The 14,063-nt window shown below is 56.0% G+C and overlaps 5 protein-coding genes across 5 annotated transcripts; 3 read left to right on the top strand and 2 right to left on the bottom strand.

Annotated features, from left to right (window-relative positions):
- Positions 1–437: 437 nt before the first annotated feature.
- MONBRDRAFT_2177 (uncharacterized protein) lies at positions 438–1,181 on the bottom strand (the record flags this gene model as incomplete). The annotated part of the gene is made up of 1 exon (XM_001742907.1): positions 438–1,181. A coding segment is annotated over one exon (744 nt), but the record flags the coding sequence as incomplete, so codon positions are not given.
- A 431-nt stretch (positions 1,182–1,612) lies between these two features.
- MONBRDRAFT_5584 (uncharacterized protein) lies at positions 1,613–2,668 on the top strand (the record flags this gene model as incomplete). The annotated part of the gene is made up of 1 exon (XM_001743228.1): positions 1,613–2,668. The coding sequence occupies one exon, from the start codon at positions 1,613–1,615 to the stop codon at positions 2,666–2,668; it is 1,056 nt and encodes a 351-aa protein (XP_001743280.1).
- Positions 2,669–2,864: 196 nt separating this feature from the next.
- On the bottom strand, positions 2,865–4,959 carry MONBRDRAFT_22719 (uncharacterized protein; the record flags this gene model as incomplete). Its single annotated transcript, XM_001742906.1, has 10 exons — positions 2,865–3,028; positions 3,147–3,216; positions 3,327–3,497; positions 3,541–3,647; positions 3,785–3,989; positions 4,127–4,196; positions 4,293–4,531; positions 4,615–4,710; positions 4,811–4,894; positions 4,915–4,959. The coding sequence occupies 10 exons, from the start codon at positions 4,957–4,959 to the stop codon at positions 2,865–2,867; spliced, it is 1,251 nt and encodes a 416-aa protein (XP_001742958.1).
- Positions 4,960–5,502: 543 nt separating this feature from the next.
- On the top strand, positions 5,503–6,204 carry MONBRDRAFT_1999 (uncharacterized protein; the record flags this gene model as incomplete). Its single annotated transcript, XM_001743227.1, has 1 exon — positions 5,503–6,204. A coding segment is annotated over one exon (702 nt), but the record flags the coding sequence as incomplete, so codon positions are not given.
- A 3,116-nt stretch (positions 6,205–9,320) lies between these two features.
- Positions 9,321–13,901, top strand: MONBRDRAFT_22717 (uncharacterized protein; the record flags this gene model as incomplete). Its single annotated transcript, XM_001743226.1, has 14 exons — positions 9,321–9,846; positions 9,939–9,998; positions 10,104–10,211; positions 10,312–10,447; positions 10,579–10,888; positions 11,189–11,284; positions 11,396–11,487; positions 11,590–11,644; positions 11,719–11,827; positions 12,085–12,372; positions 12,493–12,776; positions 12,977–13,059; positions 13,552–13,689; positions 13,799–13,901. The coding sequence occupies 14 exons, from the start codon at positions 9,321–9,323 to the stop codon at positions 13,899–13,901; spliced, it is 2,388 nt and encodes a 795-aa protein (XP_001743278.1).
- Positions 13,902–14,063: the final 162 nt, after the last annotated feature.

Below are 14,063 nucleotides of genomic sequence, written 5' to 3'. Positions count from 1 at the left end.
ACTGATGAACACCAACACACGTTTCCCTGAACCGAGCCGTGCTGCCGTGCGCCACAGCACAAGCCGTCAATGAAGATGACGGCATATCAAGGCCCGGGTCACTGCAGTGGCTGCGCCACCAGGACGGGACTGCCAACCCTTGACACCATCGGACGTTGTGATATTGTTGATCGCTGTGTTTCACATGTGCGTGCGCACGTGATAAAGTATTGTTCTGCTCAATTTTACACGACTCATCGAGTCTTCAACGTGAGGTCACAATTCTGCCCTCGGTCGGGTGGTAACCTAAAGGCCCGCAAATACCAAGGCGCAGCTCTCACATGCTTTCTGTTCAAACACATCAAGTTCCGCCCACGGGGAGATGGGAGGGGCAGCGCTTGGCGCTGAGCCCATCACGCAGAGGCGGCAGCGGCATGGTCCTGCGCGACCAGGTCGGCGATGGCCTCACGGAACGGGCCTGGTTGCTCCGCATGCACCCAATGGCCGGTGTCAAACCCTTGCAAAGTGTGCTGTGGGAACAGGCGCTGCAAAGCTGGTTTGACGTCGCGCTCGACCACGTAGTCTGAGCGTCGACCGTAGAGAAAGTGGGCAGGGTGGGGAAAATCTGCCGTCGCCTCAAAGGTCGGGAAGGTAGCAAGCGACGGCATCTCGGCAGTCAATGCCTTGACATTGCAGCGCCAGGTAGCCTCACGATGGCGTGAGCCGGAGACAAAGTTGGTGAGTACAAACTGGCGGATGCCGTCTTCGGGGATGAGTGGGCGAAGATGCTCGTCCACCTCCTGCCGCGTCCGCAGGGCTCCAGGCCCTGACAGGGGCACGCCCTGCATGGCCTGGGCCACCGACCGCGACTGTCGCATGGCCGCGTAGCGGATGGGGGCAATGTCCACAACCACCAGGCGGCGTACTAGCTCTGGGTTTTGCAATGCAGTCACCATGGCCGTCTTGCCCCCGAGCGAATGCCCCACGAGGATCACGCCGCCTGGGCTCTGTACGAGACGATGCAGCGTCTCCGCCACATCGTCTGCCATGGCCTCGAAGGACATGTGGTTGTCCCATGGCGAGTCCCCATGATTCCGCAGATCTAGCCCGTACACGTCTCGCTGAGTCTCCTCGGCCAACTGGCGGCTAATGGTGCGAAAATTGGCCCGGTTGCCAAACAGGCCATGCAAGAAAACGACAGGCGGGGCACCCGTCTGATGAACAATGGCTGGATTCCAGCTATCCCCTTTCATTTGCTGTTCATGCGTGCCATCGGGAAGGTAGCGCGTGGCTGCAAGCTGCAGACGCCGACAACCGCTCACGGTGGCCGGCCCATTGCAGCGGCGTACAAGGCTCAGCCCCGAGCCCGAGATGGAGCGCACGAATCGGGCCACGGTTCTGTGTCGCAAAGCCATATTAACACTCTCAATTGAAAGAAAATGCAGAAATATTCATACCCATAAGGTGTTTCGAAGCAAATTTGCTCAAAGTTGATGAAGAAGATATTCAAGTTGATGTCGCTGGCGGCGGTTATTTTTTTTTTCTCATTTCAGCTTGTAAACGCCATCAAGTCGCTTGAACAGCCGCGGCGTGGCGCGCTGAGGGTAGGACGGCCTCTGGCCGGTTTCACATCATGGTGGCTCACGCTCTGGTTGAGCTGCTCACGGCAGAGTATCTGGACTCGCTGCTGGAGAAGGTGGTGCATGAGCTTGCTCGCCGGCTGGTACGCCTCGCACGATGGCGCGCCTCTCCGCAGAGCCTCTCGACGATGGTTCTTCTTCTGGGTGATGCCGTGAGTATGTGGCGCTGGGGCCATCGCATGGCTTCGGCCTGGTGCTCCCTGGCACTTGTCCGAGGTGCTGGAACAACCACACAACAAGCTTGGGGTCGCTGGCGCAGCATTTGGGCGGTGTTGCTCGTCTGTTCTCGCCGCATCTTGCGCCAATGCCTTGTCTGGCTCCAGCAAGGCATGGACGGTCATCGCCTACTCGATCGACGTCAAGACACTTCAGCTTTGGGCGACGACCGCGTCAGTACTGCTCGAGGCCCCTCGGGCCAACAGCACGCCCTGCCCGTCGAGGCCTGGCTCGAGTATCTGGTTGGGGGTTGGCAACTGCTGGATGTTGGACTTTCGCTCTCCTCTGCCGCGCGCGTCTCAACCGCTACCTCGGTGCTGGATCTGTTGACCGGGCTAACCACGCGCCGCATCCTTCGGGCGGCGCCGATGGCCGTGTCATCCAGTCTCCCGGCACCAAGTGAATCACACCTTCCCCTTGCCCGTCGGTTGCTGCGCGCAACACCCCGCGTCCTTGCATCCGCGTGGCGACTGCTGCCCATGGCCGGCTCGATTCTCATTTTATTTGGCGAAGAGCCAGTCCGAGAATCGACTCTGACTCAGGCTGCGAATGCTCTTCAGCCTGCAAACTCGGATTATGCAGCCCAGGCCATCCCACCCGGTGCAGCGGCCCAGGGCAGAGAACATGAGCCCACCGCGGCTAGCTGCGGATTGTGCGCCCAACCCCCCCGTGATCCAGCCTTGTTGCCAGAATCAGGCCGCGTGTGCTGCTGCGCGTGTTTAAGACAAGCGCTCGCGCAGACAGGCATGGACCCATTCGTGCAGCGACCAGCTCAAGCAGCCGACTTGATCCTCCTGTACGCCAAATCCGCCCTCGATCTTGAGCCAGCATGATCAGTAGGAGTGCGTCTTAGTTTTCTTTCGTTTCCTGACAAGACCTTCAATTGTTATCATCATAATCAATTCTGATGCTTCCACCGCGTCCTCTGACCCTGGCCTCACAAAGTAGAAACGAACGTAAAAAAGCACGGGCGACCAAAAGGAAAGAGTAGTTTTGGGTGGCGGCTCAACCCATGCTTCTCTGCCTGAGTCAATTGCTCTCCGAGCCTGAAGATGAGAGATGGACTTCATCGCCAAATAGATCAGCCAGTCGCTGGCTGTTGTCAAATTGCTGCAACTGCACAATCAGTTCAGGCAACGAAATGCCCTTGAGCAGCGTTTCGACGTTGTTCAAGGATGCCTTGATTCGATGATCTGTGGGCAAGCACGAGAAGAATGAGGCGCAGGACTTTATGGACTCACACCCGCCTGGACGCTGACAAGGATGATATGCATGAGCATGTGCTAGGGTTGCTTGGTGCCCAAAACCAACCTGTCACACGATCTTGAGGCATGTTATAGGTTCGAATTCGGTCTGAGCGCTCGCCGGGCGTGGTGGAAATCTGCTCAGAGTCACCCAGAGCGAGTCACCCAGAGCGGATACTGTGAGATACTACAAACTACAGCTCATGCCATGCTTGGCAACGGTCAACGGGTGCCCAAAGGACTTTACCTGCTCGCGCCGAGCGGCCCGACGCTCTTCTTCTTGCTTGGCACGCACTTGAGCAAAAATACGGGCTTTGAGCACCTTCATGGCTGCTGCTTTATTCTGAACGAGGTGATGCACCCGATTAAACAGCACGCATTGATCAATGGCAACGCGGGTGGATACGATGTGCTCAAGCTGATCAAGAGGAGCAGGAAAGGCCCGGTGAACGCAAACAAACCTTGTGCTGACTCCTCTCCGTTTGGCAGGCAACCACAGTGCCCGTCGGTAGATGGGTTAAGCGCACGGCACTATCCGTGGTGTTGACATGCTGTCCACCCGCACCACCTGGTCAATCCAAACAAAAGAGTCAGCCCCTCGCGCCCCCCACCCCCCTGGCTATAAGCACCCGGAAGTCCCCAAAGACAGCTATGTTCTGAGCGTCCCTGTCAGCTGGATTGGCTCAGCGGTGCAAGGGTGCATACCGGCACGATAGGTCTCAACATGGATGTCCTTGTCCAAGACTTCTACCTCAACATCAGTGGGCTCGGGCAAAACGGCCACGGTGGCGGTGCTTGTGTGGATGCGCCCAGCCGTTTCGGTTGTGGGAATGCGCTGCACACGATGCACTCCGCTCTCAAACTTGAGCATACCAAAAACGCCGCTGCCGGATATGCTCAGCGAGGCCTCCTGTACCGCAGCATAAGCAAAATCATGAGCCACCTCCCGCTCAATGCACCCGTGGTAGCCACCGAAACTGTCACCAGCAAGGCAACCACAAGCGGTGTTGGGGATGCGCAGCCAAGTGCGAGAAAGCCGGCACGTACACGTAGACCGCCGTCGTCAGTGGCTTGCTCATCCAGCACCTTGAAGGACCAACGCTGTTGCTGAGCCAAGCTATGAAAGTAGCGGTCAACAAGAAGACCGGTCAGCTTCACCTACAGGATCTGGTTGGCTTCTACCGAGAGGACGCCGAGCTGCGCCGGCACGTACCCCTGATACATTAACTTCAGGTCATGGGCAAAGAGGGCCGCCTCACGGCCCCCGGTTCCAGCCCGCAGCTCGACCACAGCACTGGCTTCGTCTGCCGTGTCTTCGGGGACCAAGGCCTGAAGAAGCTCCTGTTCCAATTCTTGCAGCTGTGTCTGTTCTTGCGCCAAATCACTTGCAGCTAGTTCACGCAGCTCCGAGTCTTCTTCCGTTTTCAGCATGTCTTGGAGCTCAGCAATGGCCTGCACGCAGATACAACAAGGCCCTCACACATCAGGTGCTGATAGGGTCAAGCAGACTGTATCCTGTGGCGCATCAAACGCACCTCAAGGGCCTTATCGCGAGCGTGGATCACTTCGGTCAGGGCTGCCACCTTGGCGAGGCGCCGACTAATGCTGGCAATCTCATTTGGCGCACCATTCTGGGCACGCAAAAAGGAGGTTTGCACGAGAGCAGTGTTTGGTCGAGTCAGCTCTGTCTCGTTTTGATTTGAGGCGGCGCGTGGCCAACATAAATCATACCTCTGTCGTCAGCTGTGTGAGGCGCTCGCTGAGTGTGGCGTGACCATCAACGATGCTTTGAAGATGCTGCTGCACCGAGGGTAACTGTAAAAGGTGGGCTGTACATTAAAAAGAAGCGGCTTGAGTGCATCAAAGCTCGTGCACAACATGGATGCCTGCCAGGCCGGCTTTTGAATTGAAGTCGAAGGGCAACACGAGGCCAGGTTTTCAAAACTGGTTCACTCACTTTGATCGGGAAAAGAGCTCGAGGCCCGGATCATCAACCCAGTACGGTCGAGCAATGCCTGTAGTCGGCCTGTTTGTGTCCCCCATCTCGAGCGCGAGCGCGGCCAGCTTCGCTGAACAGCCACAACCGCAGCACGCCACATGGCTGCCATCATTCCAAACCCATCGACACACACATGCGCACAAACACACACACGCAGCGAGAGAGTGAGAGAGGGAGAGAGAGAGAGACCCTTAAAAAAACTGCGTGAGAGATAGAATGAATTATATCACACTTTCAATCTGTGTGTGTGTGTGTGTGTGTGTGTGTGTGTGTGTGTGTGTGTGTGTGTGTGTGTGTGTGTGTGTGTGTGTGTGTGTGTGTTGTCGTGTTGGCAAGTCTCTCTCTCGCGCTCTCACACACACTCTCTGACACACGCACACATTTTCTCCAACTGTTGTTTGATCTTGTAAGAAGGAGGGTCGAGATGCACGGGCGCGTCAAGGTACGATCGACGGAGGAGCAGGAGGCACTCAAGGAGTTGGAGCGTCAGAAAAAGTGCAAGGGTTATTTGGTACTGCGCAACGCACTTTTTGCCAAACGCAATGCACAGGTCCACGACCGTGATGGGTTGCAGCTCAGTGAGCAAATCCTGCTCCTAAACCCCGATTTTACCACGGTCTTCGCGTACCGTCGGGAGACCCTGTTGGCCCTCCTGGCGAGTGACGAACCCGTCGACTGGGCAGCCGAGCGTGAGTTTACAACGGCCTGTTTGAAGCGCAACCCCAAGTCATACAACTGCTGGCACCATCGACGCTGGATCTTGAACCAGGAGGCTGAGCCTCAAGCCGAGGCAGAGCTTGAACTTTGTACGCTTTTCCTCAAGCACGACGAACGAAACTTTCACTGCTGGGACTATCGTCGCTTTGTGGTTGAGAAATTGGACCGTCATGATGCCGTGGCAACTGAGCTGGCCTACACTGAAGATAAAATATCGCACAACTACTCCAATTACTCGGCGTGGCACAATCGCAGTAACCTCTTGCTGCAGTTTCACGGGGTCACCGAACCAGCTCAACTAGCCACAGAGGCGCTCGACGCCGAACTCGAACTATTGACCAATGCCTTTTACATTGACCCGCAGGACCAGAGCGCCTGGTACTATCATCGCTGGCTTTTGGGACGCGCCCCCACAGTCCCCCACGTGATTGCTAGTGCAGTTGCTGGCGAGGCCCTGCATATTGTGACCAACCTGCCGACCCGTCTGGAACCAAAGGCTCTGCGAGCCACGTTTGGAACAGCCGAGGTGGCCCTCCAGCCTGAACGCACAGGATTGGCCATCAAACATGTATTGCGTTGGTCAGCCGCTGCAGATGGAGCTCAGCAACCGAGCCACCTCCTTCTCGACAGTGGTGCCCTCACCACGGTGGACGGCGCAACCTCAACTGGAAGCACCATCGAGCTCAACGCTTCGGGTAAGGCAGCACGCCCGTTCTGTGCGTAGCCCAGTGCTACCAGTACAGCCGACTCGCTAGGCAACATATCCTTGTGTGGCATGGAGCCATCGTCATCCCTCACGCCCTGTTGTTGGTCCCCTCATCCAGTGGCAGACCGCACTGACATTTCGCTGCAGCGGTGGTCCCAACCGCCCGGCAATGCCGATGCCGTAGCTTCACAGCTTGATCTAATCAAAGAACTCATGGCGGTACGTATCAACAAGACAGGCCAGCAAAGCAGGCAGACAGAAAGGCCAGGAGGATGAGCAGGATGCCTTGTCATCCGCCTGTATGAATCACATCAGCCCAGGGGATTACTGAATCTTGTCCCATTTGGCTCTTGAGTAGGAGCTTGAGGTTGGCGAGAGCAAGTGGTGTCGCCTGCGCTTGATGGAGATGCTTTGGCAGGAGAGTGCGCTGAAGCATGCAGCCACCATTCGTGAGCACCTCACAGAATTGCAGGCCATCGACCCCACTCGCCACATGTTCTATGCTTCGATGCTGCGCCGGTATGCACGCGTCTGTGTCCCACAATATGATGGAATCTTGGGCATGTCCTCACCACATGACCTCCTTCGGCCAATGTATCAAACAGTCTACGAGCCTCGGAAATTTTCTACGAGGCCCCAGCTATCTTCGAGGTCGATGAGGCAGAGGCTGAGCCAGCAAGTGATTGGTGGCATGTCCTAAGCGGCTGCACAAAAGTTTGCCTTGCACGCCCGCGCGCAAGTTTGAAGGGGTGAGCGTCAGCTCCTGACTTGGCACGCGTGCTGTGTTGGTGTGCACCATCGCCGCTCATTCTCGCAAGCATGTGTGGTTGTGCTGCCCCTCCAAGTAGATTAGAGCTGTTAGTCCTGTGCTCAGAACTGGATGTGGTTGGCGCAGCCGACGGCAATACAGCCGATGCCGACGCCCTCCTTGGTACGGTTTGGCATGTGGCCCCTGCTGTTTCTTGTCAGCCCGTTCACATAAAAGTGTCTGTAGCTTGTCTGGCGACGCACTTGCGTGTCCATATCGTGGCTCAACGCCCCATGTACTGCGCCGCTCGTGGGCCCGGGTAGGCATGCCACACCTCAAGATTCTTGTAGTCGGCAAAGGCTTTTCGGATGCCGCAGCCTCTACTGTGGCATCACTGCGTGCACGTGATGTCCAGGTGGTCATCAAAGAGTGACAGCGCAGATGCCAATTGGTGCGAAGGTGTAGAGTTCATCGAAGAACAACTATTTTTGGTGCAAAAGTAGAGTTCATCGATTACCAACTATTCTTTGTTTTTTCTGGCTCCCCACAGCGATAGGCTTGTAACATGTGAAACACGGGGTTGTCTGGTGGTCAATTACCGAAAATTCATACTATCTATCCTGAACGCACGTTGTACTTGATGCACTTTCAAGTACAGGCCACTGGCCCAACTTGAACAAAAAATCCGCTCATCACCACCAACGTTCAAACATAATGTGTTGAGGAGGTACACCAGCCGCCAAGAGCCAATGTTCAACCGCGTCAACCATGGGCGGGGGCCCGCAGACGTGTACATCGACAGGTTGAACAACCTCACCCGGTGGCTGAAGCTGGTTCAGCGCGTCCCGGATGTCCTGCTCCGTGAGGCGGCCTGCTGCTCGCCCCTCCACGTCCTGGCGTGTAAACGTCTGGCGCACCGTCCACCTGGGCATTAAATTTAAATTATCCCAAAAGTCCTGCCGAGGTTTCCCAATCAAAGCGAGCCATGAGCGCAGGAAGGCGAGGGAGATGACTGCTGAGAGCGCCACAAGCGTCGAACCAGAATCAATGAGACTCCTGAGCACCAATTTGTGTAGCATGCCCGACCCACCTTGTAGAGAACGTCGTCACTTGTGCGGTTGCTGTAGAGAACGTGGCCGCGAAAGCGGGGTCGTGTTGAGGCTTCGGCCGCAATCCCGCGCAGCGGGGTGATGCCAATACCACCGGCAATGAGCAGAAGATTGGGTGCGGCAGAAGCAGGCTCAAAGCAAACCTGCCCCCCCACAGAGATGGGTAGCACGTCTCCTTCCTGGCACACCTCGTGCATATAGCGAGCTGGTGGATGTTGGCTATATTTGACAGAGAGCAGCAGCCGCCCAGTCTCCATCACCTCTTCTGGACCTGATGCGATGGAGAATCCACCAATCAGGTCATGTTTGATGAAAACATCCAACCATTGCCCAGCACGAAAGGTGGGTAGTGGTTGTCGAAGTGGCTTGAGGTAAAAGCTTCGTACTGTCGGACTTTCCGGCCAGCAGGCTGCCACCTGCACCTCAATGGGACTAGTCTACGCGCCACCCCCTCCTTAGTCAGCATGAGAACAAAAAACATAGCGAGCAGCCAAGCGCAGCTGGAACATAGACGTACCCGAACCTGCCCAGCCGTTACACTCATGTGATCCGGAGCGTGGGCCAAGATGGCAGAGCTGAGCCACCGCCCCTGCAGACGACCTGCCTGCTGCCAGCTCCCGGTCAACCTCACACAAGCAGTTGCCATCACGTTGGAAGAAAACACACACACACACACACACACACACACACACACACACACACACACACACACACACACACACACACACACACACACACACACACACACACACACACACACACACACACACACACACACACACACACACACACACATGCAAAGCATGAATTGTCATCATTAAATTTTTTGTACGAAATTTTCTGATTTTGGGAGAAAGAGATTGAAGACGGCACGACGAAGGAGGAGACGAAGGAGGGCAGGGGGGGCTCTTAACTGTGATCCTGAAGAGCCGGGGTAGGCTTGACGATTGTTGTTAAGCAACATGGAGCAAGTAGCCGAGGCTGAGGGGGTTGCACCTGCTGTCACCGAGGCCGCACCGGATTCAGGGGCTGCACCTGCTGTGACCGAGGCCGCACCGGATTCGGGGGCTGCACCTGCTGTGACCGAGGCCGCATCAGATTCGGGGGCTGCACCTGCTGTGACCGAGGCCGCACCGGATTCGGCGACTGCACCAGCGGCGCCACAGCAGGCGCCGGTTGAAACGCTGGTGGAACCCAGCAATCGGGAACTATTCATTTATCTCAAGAAACACGGCACCTCTCTTCCCAATGTGTCGGCACTGAATAACGCTGCGACCAAGGCCAAAGCCCTTGAGCAGTACTACGCCCTGCAGGGCCTTACTCCCATGTCGACGGCGACAGAGGCACCACAACCTGCAGCGCCCAAGCCTATTCGACATGTTTGGGTGGCTTGGACCAGCCGACCACCTCAAGAAGTCACCGTGCCAACCTTGCCCCCGTCCCCACTCGATCCCGCCACCGTTGGTGCTGATCGACGCGTGCCAGCCGGTCCGTACCCAATCGATGCTACTGGCCACTAACATGCCCGCCCAGGATGTGACTGGCGCTGACCATTGATTTCGGTGCGATCAACTTGGCAGAGGGTTATGCACGCCTCCAGCAAGACGCTTCGTACCCGGACTTTTTCCAGCAGCTGACCCGTGCGTGCATCCCTGTTCCATTTCATGCTTGCGAGAACCAAGCGGCATAGACGCTGTCATCAGGTCCAGATCTCATGCACATGCATTACCGAATCAAATGTGCAGAGCTGGAAGGGCTGGAGACTCGCTCTGTGGATGATGAGGAAGAAGCGCGCGCCTGGCTCCAGCGCCCTCGAGCCGTGTTTGGCCTGGTTACCAAGCCTTTCACCGCCGGTAAGCTGTTTTGTAACTGACAACGTTGTGGTTTTAACGACACCGTCCCCTCGCTAATCTCCATTGTGCCGATCCGTGTCTTCTTGGGGGGGTTGATTAGAACATATCAATGCCGTGCCCGTCACAACGCTTCAGCCCGGTAATTGGGCTACGCTTCCAGCGGACTTGCCGCCTGCAGGCATTCTCTACACCGTAACCCCTCTCACCAGCTGCCCCTTGTGGAGAACGCTTTCAAAGTGTGTGCACCCGTGGTGGGCTGTGGGATATGCTTGACCTATTGAAAGCACATGGCATGTTGCGCCGCAAAGAGGGATGGGGCCCTTGATCAACCTCCGCTCAACCCCCACGGCTGGTTAACATGACATAGGTGTCGCCCAGCACACTTTCGTGAGTACAAAGAATGGAGTGCAGCCGTTGCATGGTTACAAGAGACACTTACCCTTGAGGAAAACGCGCGCCAGCAAGACGAACTGGCAGCCAATTCAAGCACTTCCGCTGCAAATGTTGAAGCAGTACCCACCACCAAGTCAGCGGGTGACTGTTTTGAAGTCGGTCGTGCTGTGAGCCAGGGGAACGTGACTCGCTACCGTGAGCTTGTTCGAGCCCGCCCCGACCGCCTCATTGTTGAGGGTGAATCATTGATTCCCACGCGTATCCGCCAATTTGGCCCAGACAAGGTGCGCGTTAAACGATCAAGTGGTATTCTTCCTCACTGCACCCTGGACGGCATTGTGCCAAACCGGTCGTATCTCTTATCGCCATGCACGATGCAACATGTGTCAGACGGCGCGAGGCAACGCATTGCATGTTGCTGCTGAAGATGGTCGGGAGGACTTGGTTCGAGCTATTTTAGAGGAAGTTGTTGCCTTTGCCCAGGTAAAATAGGGCACCCCGTTCCTCGTCATAGCTTCCACCGCCTCCTCTCATTCTTGCGGTACTGTAATCTGATAATTCGGTCTTGCTTTGGTCCATGGTAGCACTCGGATCTAGCTGCCAACATGCCAGGCAAAACAATGGAACAAGCCCGAGCAGAACTGCTGGACTGCGTCATGACTAGCTACCTGCAATCTCCGGTTCGTTTTTGTTTGTTGGCAACAGCACGCGCTGAGAAGGTGCCGCGCATTCAAGTGTGGCCTTGGGCATCAAGCGTGCATCTGCTCAATACTCCCACCCCCTTCATGTAGTATTCAGTGTATGGCGACCCCGTTACGCCCGCAATGTTGGCCGCGCGCAAAGGGCGATTGGGAACGCTGAAGATTCTGCTCAGTTGCGGCCGGTGCGTTAATTTATGAGGCCTTGGCTGTCCATCAGCCCTCATCAACTAACTCGTGCCCCGCTGACATACCCCCAATGAATACGCATGCACTCGCGTATGCAGATTCAGCCGCGTGGCGGACCCTCTGTACAAGTCGACGTTGCAATGGTTGATTGAGGTGAGCCCTTCTTCAGGCAAGCAACGCTTTTATCGTTTGTTCCAATCCTGCCTTTACATTGCAATGTGGCGCAGCATTATGGCGAGCGTAGTTCTGCGGCTGAAAGTGAGGTAATTGCTGAACGCAATGAACTCCAGCAGTTCTTGGTCGAGCGTACTTTTGTGGCCATCACCAAACCTGTACGTACTCGAAAGACCAAACAACCTCTTTTGTAAACTGAAGGTTCTCAAGCCTTCTTACACATAAGAGCATGTGTGCCGCAGACTGCTGGGCATGGACGGCCGAAAATTGTGACTTGGAATCCCGACGAGCCTCTTTCACGCCAAGAGGCACCTCAAGGGTCAGTGCCATCACCTGCAACCGGTTGTGCTGATGGCGGCACCTCAACTCAACAGCTTTTGGTATTTGAATTGGTGTTGGCAGACTGCTGGCTTGGCTAGGTCCAACAACCGCAAAGCGTGCAATGGAGCTCCAGGCAGCCTTTCAGCACTCACCGGACAATACGATTGCCGAGCAGCAAGCCAATCGCCTCAAGGCTGCTCTGACAGCCACCGAGCCAGGGGAACGTGAAAACCAGGAACGCGCCTCGACCACCAATGGTGTCAACCCATCAACGCCAACCACAGGTACTCCTTTGGGAACACCCACGGCCGATACACCCTCGTCCATTCAACGCGCGGCCGAATGGCATGAATATCGAACGCGTCGCCGCGATGATCCAGGCCGCGGTACGTACCTGGGCTGATGACGGCATTTCGGCTGGAGCAAGTTGAGAGACCATGTGACCCGTGGCCTGTGCTTAGCAAGCCTCGGCCCTCTGTGCCACGATGACATTGGCTGCTCTGTAGGCTTGCAACAATACGGCCGAGTCCTCTCCAAGCAAAGTGGCGTGCCATTTGCCGAGTACTGGCCCTTTCTTGGTACCTACGCAGATCTTAGCACTTTGGCTGGCTTGGAGAAATTGGAAGCGCACCTGCGCACCCATCATCACCGCTTTTTGGCAGGCCGATATCCCGGGCCCAGTGATGCCGATGCGTTCTTAGCCGCACGCGAAGAGCCTAGCCTCCAGCTTGCGCTGGGGTGGAAACCGGAGTCCCGCTCCCGCCTGCTTGGCAAGCCATGGGACCATCTTGTGCGCCTCCCTCACGTTTGGGGCTGGGCCCTCTATTTTCAGGTCTCATCCTAGCGTGCTCTCGTGCTTGTAGCGTTCTCGTCATGCAATACTGTTTTGGCACGCCGCATCCCTTTCTTCCTATAGCTCTCCTTCTCGCAAGCATGGCTGCGCAAACTCACAAGCTATATAAAATATCATTGCTGCACCTGTCTTTGCAGTCGCTGTTTGATTTGAGTGTTGTCGACGAGGCGGTGGTTGCTAGTAGCGAAGGGCCAGCCAGCCTGGAAGCTGCTTCCCCCACGTATGTGAAAAGGAGTGGTGTCCATGGGCATTTTTTTTTTTCCCCAACACAGCACCATCTCTTGGAGTATGGTTTGCTGACAACTGGGCCAATTGCTTTGCATTATAGACTGGGAGCACCAGGGTCTCCATTGCGGAGCAAGCTGCATTCATTACGCCGATCAGAATCAGTGGCCGCGCCGCAATCACCTCTTGTCCGACGTGCCCTCCTCAATGCACAGGCTTCCCCGACGGCCTCCCCGGGGTAATGGGCACCGATCTGCTGTTTACTAGACTGAACGATCATTTCTCCTCCAAGCGATGTTGCCTTAACAGCCCATCCTGACCCGCATCCAACAGGTCACCCCGATTGGCCGGTACACGTGCGGCCTCGCCTGTTGTGGCGCTGCGGGCGAGGTAAATGACGCTGCGGCGTGTAGTGATCTGCAGAAGGCTGCGCTCAGTACAGTCTTCAATTTCCAATAATTCCGGTGTTGGCGACCTTTTTGTGTAGGATTCACAAGTTGCATGATGCATCGCCTGACCGCACGTCAAGCTTTGACAACAACCTGCCAGCAAGGACGAGTACGAGCCAGCCAGACCCTTACACCCACCATCAACTGGGCTACTCGTTGCTTGACAAGCGCCCCTTGTACGTACTTCATGCCTGGCTGGCGTGGTCTGCTCGACCCATGTGTTCATCTGCTCGATTGACCAGCAGGCAAGCACTTCTCACGCCCATGTCTTTTTTTTTTTTTCAGGCTCCCGTACATGTTCTGCCCTCCAGAGGACATTGCGGGCGTGGTTGCCGAGGAAGAGGAGCTTGGTGGCAAACTGGCGGCTCTGAATCTTGGAAACAACTAAATGGAAAGCGTAGCAGGACGTTCACTTGCGCCGAGCGCTTGGTGTTTTGCTCCTTGCATCAAAGAGAGACGCCGATGATGTACATGTCCATGTGAATCAATTTTGTTTTTGTTTTTTCAAGCTGAAGAGCGAACCGCTTTCCCCAACTTGCAAAGAAAAGCA

Source organism: Monosiga brevicollis, genomic scaffold, assembly GCF_000002865.3.
Source record: "Monosiga brevicollis MX1 MONBRscaffold_3 genomic scaffold, whole genome shotgun sequence".
Taxonomy (NCBI): Eukaryota; class Choanoflagellata; order Craspedida; family Salpingoecidae; genus Monosiga; species Monosiga brevicollis.
The sequence above is the reverse complement of the archived record's forward strand: the minus strand, read 5'-3'. Positions and strand labels throughout refer to the sequence as shown.